This window comes from Nelumbo lutea, chromosome 1 (genome assembly GCF_056320005.1).
Source record: "Nelumbo lutea isolate HS-2025 chromosome 1, American lotus-T2T, whole genome shotgun sequence".
NCBI lineage: Eukaryota > Viridiplantae > Streptophyta > Magnoliopsida > Proteales > Nelumbonaceae > Nelumbo > Nelumbo lutea.
In genome coordinates this window covers 7797927-7818332 of record NC_142684.1, presented here as the reverse complement: position 1 = coordinate 7818332, position 20406 = coordinate 7797927, and the positions used below count along the sequence as shown (strand labels likewise).

At 39.5% G+C, this 20406-nt stretch overlaps 1 protein-coding gene across 4 annotated transcripts; it reads left to right on the top strand.

The window, feature by feature from the left end:
- Nucleotides 1-9926: 9926 nt before the first annotated feature.
- Nucleotides 9927-20185, top strand: LOC148873392 (cytochrome oxidase assembly protein). 4 transcript variants are annotated; one of them, XM_088960755.1, is made up of 3 exons: nucleotides 9927-10066; nucleotides 10314-10358; nucleotides 19727-20185. In XM_088960755.1, the coding sequence occupies exon 3, from the start codon at nucleotides 19768-19770 to the stop codon at nucleotides 19972-19974; it is 207 nt and encodes a 68-aa protein (XP_088816881.1). In that variant the 5' UTR covers nucleotides 9927-10066; nucleotides 10314-10358; nucleotides 19727-19767; the 3' UTR covers nucleotides 19975-20185. The 4 variants fall into 4 exon arrangements, with proteins under 4 accessions (XP_088816881.1, XP_088816883.1, XP_088816882.1 ...); XM_088960757.1 differs by having other exon boundaries at nucleotides 19724-20185; XM_088960756.1 differs by having other exon boundaries at nucleotides 9929-10066; nucleotides 10324-10358.
- The last annotated feature ends 221 nt before the right edge of the window (nucleotides 20186-20406 follow it).

Genomic DNA, 20406 nt, shown 5'->3' with positions numbered 1-20406 from the left:
TTACAACAGAGCGACCTGAAACTGGCAGATACTCCTTTGGTAGGGTTCAGCGGCAAGGAGGTCAGAACTCTTAGTCGAATCATAGTGCGATTTGAGCACACATTCTTGGTAGTGGGAGTTGTGCATGGTGACTAGATTTTATCACACAAGTGCTATGTGGCTGCTCTAAAAGGAAAGGCAAAGCTAGCAGAGGATGTCGAGCTTGAACAACCAGTGGAGTATATCGACGAACGAGCTGCCCCGAAAGAGGAGACGGTCCACATACTAGTTTCTACCATCGAACCACCCAGAACTCTCTAGATCGGTGCCTCAATCAGCGAACCACTTCGATCCCAGCTAGTAAGTTTCTTACTTGAAAATTTAGACATTTTTGCTTGGTCCGCGACAGAGATGTCTGAAATTGATCAAAAAATTACAACTCAAAAGCTTAATACCGACCCTTTAGTCAGGCCAGTAAGGCAGAAGAAATGCAACCTCGCCCTGGAACGTTGGAGGGTATTCGATGAAGAGGTTGGGAAGTTCATCACGACAGACTTCATCAAGGAAGTCCATTACCCGAGTTGGGTGCCTAACCCAGTTCTGGTGAAAAAAACCAATGGCAAGTGGCGCATGTGCGTCAATTACACAGACTTGAATAGAGCCTGCCCGAAAAATTGCTTCCTGCTACCCAAGATCGATCGCCTAGTGGACGCGACCTCAGGGCATGAGTTGTTGAGCTTCCTGGATGTCTATTCCAGTTACAACCAGATTATGATGGATCCTACTGACAAAGAGAATACTGCTTTCATAACTGAGTTTGGGTTATATTGTTACAAGGTCATGCCCTTCGAATTGAAAAATGTTGGGGCAACATTCCAATGCCTTGTAAATAAGATTTTTGAGCCGCTAATCGGCAATAAAGTAGAATGCTATGTTGATGACATGGCATCGAGGCCAACCCAAACAAAATATAACATGAAGTTAAATCCAAATAAGTGCGTCTTCGGAGTCACTTCGGGTAAATTTCTAGGCTATATAGTCAACTGACATGGCACCGAGGCCAACCCAGACAAAATAAAAGCCATTCTAGATATGAGACCACTCCAGAAAATAAAAGAGGTTCAGAGGCTGACTGGTCGGATAGCCGCCCTGAGCCGCTTCATATCCAAATCGACAGACCGGTGCCTACCCTTTTTAAAGCTATAAAAAAGAGTGAGGACTTCAAATGGACTGAGGAATGGTAGCTCGCTTTGGATGAGCTGAAAAGATACTTAGGTACTGCCCCAGTTTTAACTCGACCTAAAGAAGGGGACGTGTTAAAGCTATATCTCTCTGCGAACGATGAAGTGGCTAGTTCGGTATTGATTAAAGAAGTAGACCGGGTTCAACAACCCATCTACTATGTTAGCAAAATTTTGCAGGATGTAGAAACTAGATATTCGGAGATCAAGAAACTAGCATACGCATTGATCATAGAAGCCAGAAAAACTTCGCCCGTACTTCCCGGTCCATATCATTGTTGTTCTCACCAACCAACCCCTAAGGCAGATTTTACTGAACCCCGAGGTGTCTGGAAGATTAACGAAGTGGTCCCTCGAGCTGAGCGAATATGATATCTGGTATGTGCCTCGGCCAGCAATCAAAGCCCAGGTCTTGGCCAATTTTGTAGCAGAGTGCACGTTCAGCACAGCGACCCCCGAGTTGGCCAAGCTTGCTCACATGACAGGAGCATCAACCAGTACGGCGCCAGTCCTAGCTAGAGTGGAACCAACCTAGGACAAGGAGCCCTGGATCCTCCACATCGACGACTCGTCCAATCAGCAGGGAAGCAGTGCAGGACTGATAATATGTGACCCAAGTGAGGTGAAGTTGGAATATGCTCTCCGGTTCAGATTTGAGGCATCGAACAACGAGGCAGAATATGAAGCGTTGGTCGCCAGGTTAACCTTAGCAAGGGAAATGAAAGCAAAGCACCTCATCGTATGCAGTGACTCACAACTAGTGGTTAACCAAGTCATTGGTGAGTACGAAGCTCGTGACCCCACTATGGCAGCTTACTTGACCAAAGTTAGAGAGATCCTATGCAGCTTCGTCTCCTGCTTTATCAAACAAATTCTGAGGTCCGAGAACGTTGTGGCCGACGCCTTGTCACAACTAGCTAGCACGAACAACAACACCATGCGAACTGTGTACATAGAGGACTTACCTCGGCCTAGCATTCTCAGGGGGCAGAAGAGGTCGCTCCCGTATCACAAGCGGAACTGAGCTGGATCAACCCACTCATGAGTTATCTGCTATATGGGACCCTACTGGCATAATGAAACGCAGCTTGAAGGGTAGAGCGCCAATCAGCTAAGTACGTCCTCATAGACGGACAACTATACAGAAGATCCTTCACGCTCCCTTACCTCTGCTACTTGTGACCCTCAGAAGCTGAGCATGTACTTCGCGACATCCATGAAGGCTTGTGTGGTGGACACTTGGAGGGTAGAGCTCTCACATAGAAAGTGTTAAGGCAAGGCTATTATTGGCCCATGAAGGCAGATGCACTCGAGCTCGTCAAAAAGTGTGACAGGTTTAAGAGGCATGCCAACATTCACCATCAACCTGCTACTAACTTGAAATACCTCACCAGCTCGTGGCCCATTGCACAGTGGGGAATCGACATCCTTGGTCCTTTCTTGTCAGCAACCGAGCAAAGGAGGTTCTTGGTTGTAACAATAGATTATTTTACAAAGTAAGTGGAAGCCGAACCCTTGGTAACAATCACAACTCGCAACATACAAAATTTCTTCGGGAAAAGCATAGTATGCCGCTTCAGACTACCCTGAGTGCTGATATCCGACAATGGGAAGTAGTTCGAAGATATTAAGTTTCAAAATAGGTGTGCCGAAATGGGGATTCAACAAAACTTTACCTCGGTGGCACACCCCTAGGCAAACGGGCAAGCATAAGTAACTAACAGGGCGATACTTCGCGGATTGAAAGCTCGCTTATCTTGAGCCAAGGGATTGTGGGTAGACGAGCTGCCCAGTGTCCTTTGGGCTTACCGAACTACTATCAAGACCTTCACGAGTGAAACCCCATTCAACCTCACGTATGGCACATAAGCGGTGATCCCAACGGAAATCGAGGTACCCACATTATGATTGGAGGCTTACGATGAGGAAGTGAACGATGACGAGCTCCATACCAACCTGGACCTAGTAGAGGAGGTATGAAACTTGGCCTACATTCGAACTGCAACCTACTAACAAAGAGTAGCTCGGTAGTATAACGTCCGGTTTAGAAAATGACAATTTCGTGTCGACAACCTATTTTTTGGAAAGTTATGGTACTTAAGACCAATGTAGGCAAGCTCGGACCGAACTGGGAAAGTTCGTACCGTGTAAAACAGGTATTCGGGGAAGGCACATAAGAAGGTATTACTTATGAACCCATGACTTCAAGGTAAATTTTCTCTAAGTCTATGTGAATACCGAACTGGTCAAACCCGCGCCTTCAAAACTCCTCGAACCGGTCGAGCATGGAATTCGTGAAACTCAGGGGATTCCTTGAACTCCTCGATGGCGCGGTCTCTCTCTTGAACCCATGCCTCCTAGGTGGTGGTGTCAAAGATCTCAGTGCACTCCTTGACCATCGCCTCAAGGTTCTCATTCTCCTGGAGGAGAGCCTCCTTCTCCCCTTTGATTTTCTTCTTCTCCTCCGTCAGTACAAGGATCAACTCCTCCTAGCTCTGAGATCCCTTCTTGGCTCGAAGAACCTGACCCCGAGCTAATCCAGCTCATGGTAAAGCTTTCGAGCATTTTCTTCGACTTCCTGAGCTCGCTTCAAATGGATCTCAGACTAGTAGACGAGTGAATGGATAGCGGAGTTCACTTAGAAAATAGAAATCAAGCGTAAGTAACATTAACAAAAGAATAAGAAAGTAAACAAAGGGGCAAGTTACTCACCACCATACAATAACTAGCCACTCTTCCTCCGAGCTGACTCATTGGCATGTCAGCCCATTCTGCGACCTCCGCAGAAAACACGACATCCTTGCTCTTAAGAAGCCCAGGATGCGGAGTCATTATGCTCTCCTTCGGGCACCGAAGTACCCTCAGGCTCGCGAGGTGGGGTCCCCTCATCCTGGTCCTCGTCCAGGTCAACAACTGGAGGTTGGGGGCGAACCTCCTCCTCCGGGAGCTCGATCGAGATCGGCTCTGGCGCAGCGACCTCGGGTTGGGTAGGAACTAAAGAAATAGCCTCATCTCAATGAGACCTCTTCGAGGCCTTTCTCTTCTTTCCCTTCTGAACACTCCTCAGAAGGTTAGCAGTATCAACACCCGTCATAACTTCTGCAAGAGAAAAGGAAAAGAGTTAGTCACGAACTGAAGTAAGTGCAAAAAGAAAAAAGGAAAAGCGGTGTGTGTGCCGAGGTGGAGGATTACCAGGAGGACTCAGCCCAGCTCATACAAGCTTTTCCTTAGCCAGGAAATCTTCTATTTCAAGGCTGAGGTCCCTCCAAGAAGTAATGACCGCCCTAGTCTCAGCATCCAGCCTCACCCCGAGGTCCTTAATGGCCACTTGCCAGTGAGTCAAGAATGGCCATCCCTTAGGATTCTGAACAAAGAAGTACTTTTTCTTCCAGGCCGGTACTTTGTTTGAGTTAACGAATAGAACTTTGAACCCAGGGCGAGGGGAAATATAATAGCTCTGCCGAGTGTCCCCGTGCAGGCAAGAAGAGTTCTTCTTGATGGAGCAGATCAAACTAAAGATGTCTAGGGTAAGAGGTCGGTTATACTCGTGGAAAAGTGAGATCGTGCCAACAATGGTTCGGATGGAGTTCGAGTGTAACTAGTCAATGGTGATGTCGAAGAACTTAATGATTTCTATGATGAAAGGGTGGAGCGGGAAGCGCAACCCAGCTATGAGTTGCTCCTTAAAAACAGGGAGCTCGTGGTGACCGTGAACCCAAGGGTATTGACCCAAAAGAATACTGAAGGTAAGGGCGTCGGGGAGATGGTAACGGGCTACCAAGGACAACAAACTTTTCGATGTCATCGTGGAAGGGCCGAAGTCGTCTGGATCCCGACCCTGAGAAGAAGATGGGACCCCCTCTCTAGAGGTCGGTCGCTATACCTGAGGTTCAGGTTCCTCAGGCCGAGATAGCCTGACGTCGGGTAAAGGTGTTTCCCCTAAGAGGTGTAAAGAGGAGCTCTCTAGTGAAGAGCTGGCCACACCGGCGGGAGCCGATGACCACACCTCGGCACCCTCAGGCTCACTAGAATCGCTAAGTAACCTATCTATGCTAGCACTATACATATTGGACAGGAAAATGAAAGGGGAACAACTAATGAAAGAAGATGAACTCTCCAAAAGGACGACAATGACCTCAAACACAAAGGGAAGAGTGGCGAGCTGAAGGACTCCGACGCGATCTCAGGAGAGCTCAATTACATTATTTATGGTGAAGGTAATGGGCCCTTCGGCCCCCAATTTTTAGTCCACCACATCCAACAATCGATGGCTAAGACCTGTACAATCCAACGGCTCCCATGAAAACTGGCTGCATGCTACCTGAGGATGAAATCGGTTGAGCGCGCCCTTTGGCGTCCGCTGAATCTATAAATAGTGTGATGTTAGCGTGTACCCGAGACACAACCTGGGTCATTTCGTGGTTTAGCCAGATGGTTAAACATGCCCGACCAACGGTTTTCCCTCCAAATTGACTAGACCTCATGCCAAATCCATTTGGACTCTTCATGAACTCCTTGCATCGGGTTAGGACCCCTGGCACGAGGAGTGGGGGGCAATTAACGAGGGGTGATTTGGCACGACCTAGTAAGAAGGGGACACGTAGACATGATCTGCTCGAGGGGTGACAACTCAGCCAAACGAACCCATTTTGCAACATTCGGAGCTTGGGTGTCCAGCCACCTCATCCTAAAAAACCACCTTGGCAAAGAGACACCTCAACACCTAATACAGTTTGGGAATAAAGAATCAAAGTACCAGCTCGAAATTAATGAGCCGAAATGTCACATAACCGACTCCAAAGGCCTCTCCAACAGATCTCGAATTTCTCGAGATCAAGATGAGAACTCGTCCTGGCTCCGCCTGAATCGGAGGTAAACAATAAACCTTATCAACATACTGCTCTCCTTCAAAAATGGAACAAACCTTATCTGCATAGCCCGGAGATCTCGGAGATCTTGCGTAAGGCCCACGACTACTCTAGTATATAAAGACATGAAACCTCAAGGCAAAGGTACGCGCGATTATTCTACTCACTAGTACTCAAGCTCTCAAGCATTCAGCTCGCATTCGTAGCATAAGTACTGACTTAAGCATCAGAGCAACCTTGCCGGGTTAGCTACCCCTGGTTCTCTGATCCACTGTTTTGCAGATCGGTCCAGCTCATTGCCCAATTGGAATTCGGACCACCTTCCAGCTAGGAGTAGCCAGATTGCGCACCATGATATATACTTTTAGATAATATCAAGAAATTTGAATTTAGTTCGTTGATAAATAGATCATATTTTTTCTTTTTCATATTTAATTTGATCCAAACAAGTAAAGTATGCAAACCTCTTAATAACCAAAGAACATTTGAATAAGGAACTATATGTAAATTTGTCAATAAATTTGCTACTATGCATGATGTGACCTACAGTTATACTGAAGGTAAAATGAGAACCGAACTCAAAGTCACATTTTAAGCATTAAGAGATAAGAGCTACCGAATGAGCCCAAAATTACCCTCAGTGGGAAAGTAGTGTAGCAGCCTCCACGCTCAAGAGGAGGACCATCCCTTAAATATAACCTTATCCAATCCTAACCCATTAAAGCTATGTTTGGTTTGAATGAAAAAGTAGGGAAAGGAAGGAGAAGGCAAGGAAATTTTTACAAACTTTGTATAAGTTTTCATACCTTTCCCTACCTTTTCATTCAAACCAAACATAGCTTAAAGGGTTGTTGAGAAATCTAAATTTTATTACAATTTCTCATGCAAATAAAACTCAGTTCCTATCAAATTAGTATATACTAAGCATACCTTTCTCTCTCTCTCTCTCTCTCTCTCTCTCTCTCTCTCTCTATATATATATATATATATATATATATAGGGGTGCTCATGAATCGAATAACCGACCTTTTTGGATCAAACTAGTAGTACCGGTTATTGAAAAACCAATAACTAGAACCAAATCGAAACCAGTCAGTTAACCGGTGAGGTTCGTCGTTTTTTGTTTTTTTTGACTTTATAATATTTATTTCAAAAAATATATAAAAATATATAAAATATTATATTTTAAATAATAAATAATATTATATATATATATTTATATATAATACATATTTATTAATTTATAATATATAAAATATATATAATATACATAAATATATAAAAAATATATATATATACAAAAACATGTATACCGGTTGGTTCAGTTAACCACCGGTATATAGAATACATATACCCCTATATATATGTAGATCTCTCTCTCACTGATTTTTTTTGGGGATAAAGGATTAGTTCGCTGATTTTAAGAGACCATTTAATGACGCTAGATCTTTGGATTGAATGGATAAATTATTTGAATGGGTTAGCTAAGAATAAATGTTGGTACATCATTTGGATGGTTAGAATAAGAAATTTTAGGTGTTATTTGTTATACCACTTTATTTTTGCTTGACGCAAAGATTTGTTAGAAAATTTGGTGCTTTATTTGAGTTAATGAGAAAAGTTAAATTCTTGATGCATTGCTTGGATGGACAAAATTAGTTCTTTGCTCTTAAGAGACCATATTGAGAACCTAGATTTTTGTGTTCATTGGATGCTTTTTTGGATAACTTAGATCTTAAGAGACCATTTTGATGGCCCAAATCCTCGGGTTAATTTTGGTAGATCATTTGTCATACCACTTTCATGGCCTAGATTTCTTAAGATAATTGCACATCACTTGGATTTTCAAGATTGGTGATTGATCTTGATGAGTTCAATGATCTAGATCTTTAGTTAGAAAATCACGACTAGGAATATCCCTTTTAGTAATATCAAATAGGTAAAGAGCAAAACATTTATTTGCTACAACATACATAAGATTGCTATTATATGTAAACACTACATAACCAAAAGCTACACTTAGGAATGTCAATGGATTGGGTTAAATGGTAAATCCAACTTGATTTGACAGTATAGGGTTGGGTTAAGGTTTTGATTCTTCAATCCAAGTTGGGTTTCGGTTTAGTTAAGCCCACCCTACCAGATGATATTACACATATAAAAGCTATTCTTATAATTTGGTCTAACTTCTAACCTCTAAACTTAAAGTCTAAGATTGCTTTTCAAGTTTGTTTTAGTTTTCCATTTTCACTATGGAGAAGAACCTATAAACCAAATTCTAACTTAACTTAATGGTTTTTGGGTTTTCAAAATGTGTTATAAAAGATACAATTGGAATATTGTAGGTCAGGGTTGGGTCAGTATGAGCTTGAAGCCATATATAGGGTTGGGTTATTAGGTCCAAGTGGAAGCATGGGAGGGTCAAGTTATGATTGAGGCAAATCCGTGTAGAACTCAGCCCATTGACATCCTTAGCCACATCACTTAGAGCTACAATTGGACCGGATTCCAACTAGACCTAGCTGCATCCACATATGCCTTATTGTGCTTAAAATGGCAAAAGAATTGAAAAAAGATTTAAGAAAACTAGTTCCTTTTAGCTTATACATGTATGATATATATATATATATTTATTAATTGTAAACTTTATATGATTTATATAATATCTATATTTAGGGTAAAACCTCCCTAAGTTTCTGATCATTTCTGGAACCTACCTTGAAGTTTGACAATTGTAGTCACTTTCCTTAAGCTTTTTGACAAATTAGACCCCCTTTGTTAGAATTCGCTAACAAGTGGTATGAAAATGCCCAAAATACCTATGCAATTACTATTGAGGCTGGTTTTTACAGAAAAACAACAACAATAAAAAAGAGAGAATTTAAATTTGTAGAGCTTTGAGCAATTGACAAAAGGGCAAATTTAGAAAACAAATCAATTTCAAAAAAAAAAATATTGGAAGGGTTCAAGCTAATGATTCATATGAAGAGAAAATTTTGAACAATAAACATTTTAGTGAAAAGTAACTATATGGGTATTTTGGACATTTTCATGTCTCTTTTTAGAGGATTTTAACAAAAGGGAGTCTAGTCACAAAGTTCAAGGGAAGTGATTGCAATTATCAAACTTCAGGGGAGGTTTTAACAATTTACCTAATTTTTAATCGAACTCAATTTTAATTGGATTCAAAGAAATTAAATCTATTTTTAATCTGATTATTAATCATAAACAAGTTCTACCATCCCAATTTGGGATACTCGGACGGGATGTTGATAGCCCTAGCTTCATTAAAGCTATGTTTGGTTTGAAGGAAAATCTAGGGAAAGGAAGGGAAAGGTAGGAAAACATTTACAAACCTTGTATTAATTTCCTCGCTTCCTTTCCCTACCTTTTCCTTCAAACCAATTGTCCAGATGCCATTGATACTAATCTTATTGCTCTCTCAATTGAGAACCTGCTTAAGATATTAGAATAATTGATGTTGTTGTTGTTTGTTTGGAGAAAATGCTTTTTTCCAACCAAAGGCTTGTGCAATTGTTCGGATCCATGAAAAAGTAGCTTGGTAGCTTGCTTGCATGTAAGTTTGGGCTTAAGCCTGTTTTTTTTGGCTCGCGGGCTTGAGCTCGGGCTATAAGTATTAAGCCCAATTATTTTTCGGGCTAGGCTTTGGCTTTTTAAAAGCCCAGCACAAGTAGACATACACAGGTGGCCAAAAATTGCCTGCCTCGGTGGCTCAACTTCTGGAGGCGAGGCGTAAAATGTTTGGGGCGGTAGCCTTGAATAATTCGGGTGTAAATTCCAATTTCTAACGGGGTAAAGATGTAAAATGATAAAAAAAGCATCAGGAACTTAGGGTGGGAATCGAACATTGGGGTTCCCTCTGTTCTTCTTCCTGGTTCGAACTGACAAGTGAAAACTGCAAAAGAACCACTCCAGTGCTCTCCTCAACGGTTCAACCTCCATTGAAACGGAGATCAAGTTGAGTTTTCCTTTCTTCTTTTCGTTCTTTCTTTCTTCTTCTTCTTCTTCTTCTAATTTTTTATTTTTGTAATTTTCCTGCGGTTCTTGCTTGTGTACCGCATAGGTTACTCCAAGATTTGAGTTTACATTTTGAAATAAAAACTGAAAACAGAGTTTTGTTTTGAGTTTTCCATCGTCCCGTCTTCAATATTCAATATAACTTTTTGTTTTTCTAATTTTCTTTTCATTTGGTTTGAATTTGAAGTTTGTAACAGACTACAGTCGACTAATCAAGTGATCAACGACCAAGGTAAGTTCTTCTTATTCTTATTTCTTAAATCATAATTTTCTATGGTTAATGTGCTACGGTTAATTGGTTAGTTAGTGTTACGTTTAAGAATTAAAACTGTGGCTATGGTTATTCTGAATGCCTTCTTTTTATTGTCACATGAAGAAGAAAACGAATGGAGTTCGAAATCATGCTTTTAGTGATTAGGGACTTGCTCCAAAAGAAATGGATGTAATTTGAACGAACATAAGGAATTTAGAATTTAGAAAACGGTAATTTAAATTTTGATTTCAAAATCCGAACCAGGTTTTGATCTTTAATTAGGTTTGAATCCTTGAAACTAGAACTTTAATTGAAATATTGGTAATTTTTTTTATTCATTTGGGAATTGGAAAACTTGCTTATACTAATAGGAACAAATTCTGGAAATTTTCATAACTGGATGAACGTGTTTGATATGCCTTGCTTGCTAGTTGGTGCTTTGAATGAAAGTGTGTCTACTAATTTAAAATTTAAATGTTTTGCCTAGTTCTATTGGTAGGAAGTCTATTTATTATAGGAATTTGCAAATTTGAACTTCAAGGATTCATATTTTGTAAATTGGCTATTGGATAGTGTCGGGTGTGTTCTTGCTCCTATCTTCCTTTTTTCACCTTTTCTTCTATAGTTTAGAATTTGTATTGTGGTATCAAATTCTAGGTAGTTGATGTTACTAGTTATTTTGATTATAACATTGTTTTTTTAGTGCTTAGATTTCATAAGAGTAATATTGAAAAAATTTGAACACATAATTAACAGTTATTGGACCATTATACATTAAATAAGTCAAACGTAATTATATAAAATTACAATTATTTCTTTCTTTTTGTGTTTTTTATTAATTATGAACTATGTCCATAATTTTTTATTTTTTTCATTTTAGGCTTACGTCTCAAACTGCCTTGAGGCTCATGCCTCGCCTCTTTGGCACCCAACTACCTCGCCTTTGTCTTTAGCCTTTTAAAACCTTGGTCCAGCCCTAACATTTTCCAATTTTTTCTCTTCCCATTTCCCATCTTTTGTGTTTTATTTATGTGTGATTTTTTTTTGTTTGAACTTAGTGTATGATTATATATTGGGTAGCAATATTTTTGATGTGCAAAATGTGTGATTGGATAGGAACAAGTTAGAAAATATGAAATTAGAAGATAAAACTAAGATATTGCATAACGTACATTGGGCTTTGGGCTTTATATTAGAACCTAGCTTCGGCTCAAGAATAAGCTCCATAGTCAGGCCGGTCAATGGATCAGGCTTGGATATTTTCTATTAATAAGGGGTAAAGCCAGGCCTATCAACAGGTCTTGTTTGCAACAAAGAAATGTGTGAAATGATGGATCTAGCTCTTTGGGAACCTCACATCTTGCCACCTATTTAACTTTTAAAGAATTAGATTCAGGACTGGCCGTTTGACAAGTACCTCTCCATGATCAAATAATTGATAGATGGAAAATTATGGCCCCATACCCATATAATTGCTTTTGAGTCTCCACAATGATACACAGGGATGCCAATGTATCTGGTTTGGTACATTTTTGTCTTCACCCTATTCCAACCCTTACTTCCACCCGAGCGCCACCTGACTTCATAAAATGTAGTTCCGAACCCGCTCCAACCTTATAGGGTTCAATTTCTTTTTCTTTTTTTTTTTTGTTTTTTGATATCTTTGAAGAGCTACACAACGGGGGGTAGCTCATCCCCCAATCCATAACCCCCCCAACCTAGGTGCAAGCAAGATTCGATTCCAAGTCTCCACTACGACTAGTAGGAGACCTTACCAACCAGCTGGTTGGCATCTTGCTTATAGGTACCCAATACCAACTAGACCCAGTCTATGTTCTTTTACTTGTGTTTCTTTTATAATACATTCTAAAAACTTGTCTTCAAAAAAAAAAAAAAAACTTAATAGCTATTAGTTTAAATTGGAATTTGGTTTATGGATTCCAAGTAAGGGGAAATTGAACGTGCCAGTGTTTGGAAGAAAAAAATAAAACATTATACCAATTGATGGTTTGTCTAAAACACTATTCACATTTCACTGGGAGGTCTTTGGATTGTTTTGCGAAATGGTTGCAGGAAATCTTTTTCTAGTAAAGGTGATCATTTTCAACCCTGCATGGAAATTCCAGGTTTTGGCCTAGGTTTTGTTTTTCAGCCAGTGTTGTAAAAGGCGTGAGAAGTGTATGTCTAGAGGCGCACCTTCAGTTAAGGCACCCCCAAAATGTCCTAAGGCATATGCTAGAGGTGTACACCTCATGTGCTATTTTTGTGATGCGCCTTACACACACCTCATATAAAAAGACAGGAAAAGAAAGAAAAAATAAAAAAGGAAAGGAAAGGAAAAGAAAAGAAAGGGAAGGGAAAGAAAAAGAAAAAAAGAGAAAAAGAAAGAAAAGAAAAATGAGATCCTCCTTCCTTCTCACCCCCTTCCTCTTAAGGAGGCTTACACCTCCTTGTGTTTGGGAGGCTTATGTTCTTACTTTCTGAACTATGCATCACACCTCTAGGTAGCAGAACGCCTTGCGTCATACCCCCATGTTTTAAAACATTAGTTTCAGCCCTGCTTGTAAAACTGCCTTGGCCTTTGAGACTGAAAATGCTATCTGCTTGTTTTGTCAATTTAAAAATCTATCTGATTATGATTGGAATTGTAAGTATACCCTTTATATATGTAGAGGTAACTTGACAAAACTCTACAAGGTGCCAACTGGCCAGTTGGTAAGGTCTCCTGCTTGTTGTAAAGTCTACCCTCTATATACCCCCATTGTGTAGCTCCATGGAGGGAAAAAAATCAAAACACTAACCTACACCTTCACCCAAATAAAACGGCTGTGTTGATAGCGTCCCCCCAGAAGCATATGGGAATATTAGAATTCAGCATAATACTCCTTCCAACTTCTAGGATATGTCTGTTCTTTCTCTTAACTACTTCATTATGTTGAGGTGTATGGGGACAGGTGCTTTGGTAATAACCCCATACTCAAGAAAATATGAGGCCAAGGGTTTCGCAAATTGGATAAGAATCATTTGATGGAAGTCATGAGTCAAAGCAGGGACCTCACCCAAGAACGCATAAGACAAAACCATGAGAAGCAAGAATAATCATCAAGTGCCGCTGAATCTGTCTGAAAGAATGTTGGGTGAATTAGACGATTTGCGCAGTAAGGTCGCTGGGGCTGAAAACTGCATTCCAGACCGAGAAGGGTCCTTACCAAATCAACTTCCCAGGCAGGTTGTTTGTAAGGAGGTAGCTACTGATCTTTAGAGACATAGCTGGAATATGCCATTGAAGGATAATCAACAGGTAACTGGTAAGGAACAAAGTGTTGATTTAGGGATGGGATTGAACCCAAACTTGAACCAATCTAGGGGAACAGAAGTTTTGCTGTCTTCCATACAAGGAGGTCCAGCTGCTTGTAATATATGCTATAAATAGAACTGAAAATATGCTAACTCATAGTAACATATAAAGTATGCAAGGAATGGTGGGAACTACAGTTCTCTTTCTTTCTTTCTTTCCTTTTTTTTTTTTTTTGCCTATAAACATCAAAGTTCCTTAATATGAAGTTCTTTTTGCCTAAAAAACATCAAAGTTCCCTTTCTTTCTTTCTTTCCTTTGTTTTTTTGTTTTGAAAAAGGAGACATCAGTGTTCTTGCTGATCCATTGGACCTGTTGCTCCCCAAAGTAAGCTAGTTCGGCCCACACCTATCTTGGAGGTGAATCAGCCAAGCCATTAACTTAACTGGGAATCCAAGTGAGTGAGCAACAATTCAGATGGGATGCTAGAGCCTAATCTTCTCTAACATTGTTTAACAAGCAGTTCATCTCCCAACCAAGATTTACCCAAATTTCCTTTTCCATTTTGATTGGTAAAATTTACCTAGAAGTCACCCTAAACAAGAGTGTCTAGGCTATTGCAAAATAGAATTTTCACCCACCGATGCTCACATTCAATTTTACCTCAATTATGGTTTTCCCAAATTACCTTACCTCTTTTTTTTTTTTTTTTTAAATTTTGGTTTTCCCAAATCAGTGTATCTTCATCAACAAACTATTAAAAAATTGCAGTGTAGGGTTAAGAGATTATCAAAGAATTGCAACCATAAGATAATAAACAATCAAATCATTTTTCAGATCAAACCTATGTTTCTAAGAAGCCAACCCCATATAGTTTGGTGTGTGGACAAGCCTTTGTTAAGTTCTATTGGAAAAAAATTGTCTTCAAGACTTTTAAACAAATAAATGTGCTCCATCAATGCTTGAGGAGAATGTATGAAATAATAAATTCTATTAGTAATCAAGTTTTTAATCAAACTATATGGAGTTTGCTGAAATTAAAATTGGGGAAAAATTAGTAATCAAGTTTTTAATCAGTAATATTCCAAACTGAAATAACAATATAACCAACCAAACCTGGGATTACCATCAAACCGCCAGAAGAAGAGTTGCTATATGTCCTAACCTCAGTGACCAGAACCTTTGCCCTTGTGTGATGCTTACACTCTAAACTGCTAGTTTATGAATTTCAGAGAGGATACACAATGAAACCATGTTCCCAAATTTGGGAACCTAAACATCCAAACCTGGGATTACTATCAAACCACCAGCAGAAGAGATGCTCTATGTCCTAAATCTCAGTCACTAGAACCATTATCCTTGTGTGATGCTTACAGTGTAAACCTCCAGTTTATGAATTTCAGAGCACTTTGAAACCCATGTTTCCAAATTTGGGAACACAAAAGTTTTAAATCACATATCAAAGCAGTTGGCAATCAAAGTCTAAAAGACACTCGAGTGGAAATTGGCCCCATATAACCCCCCCCCCCCCCAATTACTTGTAGTTCTCTCTTCCAGCTGATGTGGGATTCCCCCTCTTTTATTAAGTGTCATCTATCTCAAATCTAGATCTCTTCACATCCACTTACCAACTTCTATGTCAATTCTATTACCAAAAAAAATGTTGCCTAATATCAAATGAATGGGCTCTTAGAATTTATTTTGTTGATGAGCATGCTCTTTTTTCACCTTTACAAGAGTTTTGAATTGACATTCATATCAAAATCAAAAGTCCTTTGGTCTTATTTGTTCAAAAAAGCAAAAAAGTGTAAGGCTCTTTTCCTATGAAGAACTGTAAAAGTATCGTTTATGAAAAGCAAACAATAGAACAACCAGTGAACACACAAGAATAGTAACCAACAAATCTGGGCTTGTGGTATCATCAATAGGATAATGAATTAGTATAAAATAAAATTGGGAGTAATGAAAATGAAACAAAATGAGATCACTCTGTGGGTAGTCTATTTTTTTATGATCAATCTGTGGGTAGTTTATTTTTATATTGTATGAATTGCTAGGTCAGGACAGATCACCTTGCAACTGCCATAATCCTTAAAAGTCCAATGTTCAGGTATGTTCTTCTGGTCTTCCTTCAGTCCCCTGTGACTGTTTGAGAAAGATCTCTGATCCTTCTTTTTGCCTCCCTTTGTCTCTCTCCTAGAATTTTTATCCCTCAAAATTGATTTCCTAGGCATCTATACAGATTAGACATATTTTGTACCCAGCCTCACCTTTGCACCCAAAATTGTGTTAACTTCACTCTCCATAGGCACTGAAGAATGAAAACCATTTATTTTCACTTTATTAGGTGCTTCAGTAGGTCCTCTATAAACTTTTGGATGGAAGAAAAAAAGAGAAGGTAACACTTGCAATGTGCTTCAAAAAAAGGCCAAAATTGTGCCTGCTTATCTCTATAAATCGTGGTTAGACAGTTGATGGCCTACTTATCTCTTATATTGATGCTGTATTGTGGTAACTAGGCTGCTATTAATATTGCACATAACCCAATACAGCATGATAGAACAAAACATATAGAAGTGGACTGACATTTTATTAGAGAGAGAGTTGCCTCTCAAGAAGTGTGCCTTCCCTATCCAGACTTGGTTAAGTGGGAGCTGGTGTGCAGATCCAAAAAAGATGGGTGTTTAAGGGTGAAAAGGGTTGGATTCTTCAACAAAGCTTTATTGGGGAAGTGGGTTTGGAGGTTTGGAAGAGAAAGGGAGGCCCTTTGGAGGAGAGTGGTGGCTTGTAAGTATGGGGTGATGAACTTTGGGTGGGATTCAAAGGAGGTGAGACATGCGTATGGTGTTTGTGTATGAAAAGGTATCATGAGTTTTAACTCCTTGTTGATCCCTTTCTATACATGGAAAGTGGGTAGTGGGTTGAGCATAGGATTTTGGGAAGATGAGTGGTCAGGGGTGGGGAAATTTGCTGAATTATGCCCAAGGTTATATAGTCTGAGTAAGAAAGGAGTTCCAATTTCAGACTACTACTAAGTAGTAAATGGTGCTGTGGTTTGGAGGCCAAATCTTAGAAGACCCCTTTTTGATTGGGAGTTGGAGGAGTGCTTGGAGTTGCTGGCAAAACTTCAGGCCTTGGAGATCAACCCCTCAGTTACAGATGTCAGATTATGGAAAGAGTGTAAGGATGGGAAGTCGACTGTCAAGTCATTGCACTCAGCACTGATCATAAATCAGGTGGAGGCTGATCCAGTTAGGGGTGCTTGGGGGAAGCTTGTACCACCAAGGGCTGAAGCATTTGCTTGGTTGATTGTGAGAGGTTGCATTCTTACACAGGGTAACTTGAAACTTAGAGGTCTGCAGTTTTCAAGTAGATGCGTGCAGTGTTGTGATGGTGAGGAAGATGTGTCTCACATTTTGCTTCATTGCAGCTTTACATACCCAGTTTGGTCCTATTTCTTCAGGTTATTCAAGGTGGTCAGGATCCGGCTGAAATTTCCATCTGTCAGCCAAGAATTCAAGGTGGAGTTAAAAGTCAAGATCCTTTGGACACGTATTCCTTTTTCTGTTTGCTGGGAAATATGGAAGGAAAGAAATAGAAGGATCTTTGAGGAGAAAGAGAGAAGTATGGAAGAGCTGGTAGCTGTTATTAGTTCGACAGTTATTGGTTGGGTGCTCTTGCTTCTTTCAAGGACTGCAGAAAAAAAGACTTTGGAGCTGACTTTTGGACTTCTCTGAATTCTTAATAGAAATGTTGAGATCTGTCTTGTTTCTGAAATGGCGTCCTTTTTTGTTTTTTGTGGCCTTACATTACTGTAATCTGGAGGGGGTGACATCTTGTCACCTAGTTATGATGTACTGTTTTTTCCGTTTAGCAATAAATTTTCTTTTTTATTTATCTTCAAAAAAAAAGTGTGCCTTCCCCATGTTGCTTCTGATATGCAGCTTGTTGATATTCTCACCAAAGCAGTTACTAAAACCAAGTTGGATATGGACTTACACAAGTTGGGAATGATTAATATCTACTCCCAACTTGAAGAGGAGTGTAGAAATACAGTAGATCAAAGTTAATGGTGGGCCCCACAATATGCTTTATTGTTTTTATTTATGTTATAGCTTTGTTACTTGTTGTTATGCATTGCTTTTGTTCCCTATTATAGGCGGTAGGGTATTTCTGTCATTGTACACCTTTTTATTTTTGCTCATAAATAGCAATGAGTAGGGCAGCAGTAAGCCATTACTATTCTTTTTCTGCTCCTCCTTCTCTTCCTTTTCTCTGTGTTGTCTCTATTGTGCACCTTTGTTTTTCTTTCTTTTCTGTGCTGAAATCTATCCTAAACTAGGTTCAACCATCAATCTTGTTGTCAACTTGGACCATAGATTTTAGGGACACAAGTATCATTCATTAAGTGTACAAAAACTCCTTTTAATTGCCAGACACAATCTATTACTGTTTTTAATTTCTTTTCAACTCTCACCACCTGCTTTTCTGTCCCATCTCCAAACTCTGCTATTTTCAGAGCCATATTTAAGATGAATGTGCTGGAACTGACTGAACATCTCTGCAAGCATCTCAATCTCCCAGTCAAAGAAATTTCTTCTAAACTTGGGAGTCCAAGTTCTATTGGGAACAAGAGAAATGAACATATCAACAACCGCAGCCTCCTTGTTTGTGGCTAAGTTAAAAAGGCCAAGGTATAAATCTACAAGAGTTCTTTCTCTGCACCAGTCATCTAGGCAAAATCTCAATCAGGTTCCGTTGCTCAATTTAGGAGAGATACCCTTGATGTAGCTGAACCTTTGGATGCCTTTTCAGATTGCTCTACTGGTGGTGAGGGCAGACTGATTGTTATCCCACCCCCCATTTGCTGTACTGTACTTTGCTTCAATCATCTGTCTCCATCAGCTATGAGACTAACTAGAGAACCTCTAGTGCCACTTGCTTAGAAGAGCAATGTTGGCCTCCTTGATTCTTTAAGGCCCAATACCCCCAGATTGTTTTAGAGTGCATATTTTGGACAAGTGAACATGAAGTCAATGGGTGAAACTGTGAAAATTCCGTTTTGCAATGGTCCAGACACATGTTCAGGGCAAATTTTAGTCAAAATTTACCAATCAAGTAAGAAAAGGAAATTTGGGTAAATCTTGTTTGGGAGACGAACTGCTCATTAGGCCACATTAGAGAGGTTAGGCTCTAGTATTCCATCTGAACTAGTGTTCACTCATTTGGATTCCTAGATCAGCTAATGGCTTTGCTGGTGCAATGGTCCAGACACTTGTTCAGGGTGAATTTTAGCTAAAGTTTACCAATCAAGAAGGAAATGGAAATTTGGGTAAGAACTGCTCATTAGGCCACATTATAGAGAAGCTTAGGCTCTAGTATCCCATCGGAATTAATGCTCACTCATTTGGATTCCTAGATCAGTTAATGACTTGGCTGGTTCACCTGCAAAACAGGAGGTGGGTAGGCCTAGCTTAGTTTGGGGAGCAACAGGTCCATTATCGGCAAGAATGCTGATGTTTTATTTTTCAACAAAAAAAAGTAAAACTGGTGCTTTGTCTTTGCTTTTACTCTTGTTTAGTTAGCCACCTAATGGCTGTTGTACATGATAATATAACATCACTCTCATATATGGCCTTTATATTACATCATATTGATAAGTATCATAGTATTCAATATTATAACCATAATGCAATCATTATATAACCTCATTTTTATAGGAGACCATTCGATATATTCTTTTGTTAATTGGATGATTCCATGCACCGGATTTGCTTAATATGGTAGCTAGAATCATAGGTTGCTTGAAATTATTATAATAAATGACAATTTTCATGTCTGTAGATAGCTGGGAAACTTTGTTAACAGTTTATAGAAGTAAATAAATAATAATAATAAAGAATAAAAAGTCATATAAGATCAGATCTTTCTGGGACTCATAAACTGGTGGGTTTTCCCATGTTCTGAGAAATGGCTGTCTTGGTTTCCTATCTGGTTGCAACTTTCAGTAAAAAAATTGATTCCTGTAAGCCCTTTTTTCCTTCCCTAGCAGGTTCAAGAGTACACAATTAACTGTATCTCAGTACTTTTGCAATGTCTGGACTTTCGAGATTTAACAGCCTTGGACCAAAGACAAAGAACTTGATAGTGGCTGGAGGTTTAACAGGCTTTGTATTTGGGGTGTATTTCTACACCATGAGGGCTGTAGGGGGTACAAATGAGTTGCAGGTGGCTATTGACAAGTTTGAAGAGGAGAAAAGCAAGAAAGAGGCTGAGGCAAGCTTGATGACAAAGTCTTGATAAATCCATTTTCACTTGTAGTCTCATGTTTTACTAATCATGTAAACAATAAAGGAGTAGGGTTTTTTCTCAAATAAATAATGGTTCATTCTTCTAAGTAATGACTTGAAAGATCCACTCTGATGTCAAGGGTTCTTGGAAGAACTTCATGTGAGCTTTCTGTTTTTTCTAATCCTTTCCAATCAATTATTGCATGCATTATCTTCTCCCAGCTCCTTTTTTTTTTTGTGTTCCATCCTTGTTTAACCTGCAGGTTTAATGTATTTTTTTGAAAATTTGTGAGCAACTGTAAATTGCTCATCTTAGATGAATTCATACTGCAAAATAACCATCCATTTCCTATTGGAATAAAAAAGATTGCTTTATAATACTGCATAGTTTGGTAAACTAGATCTTGGTTCAGTCTTTAGCGTTTCAACTTTCAAGTAATAA

Excerpts from the sequence above, each read along its gene's own strand:
- LOC148873392 (XM_088960755.1), top strand. The coding sequence starts at position 19,768 with ATGTCTGGACTTTCGAGATTTAACAGCCTTGGACCAAAGACAAAGAAC.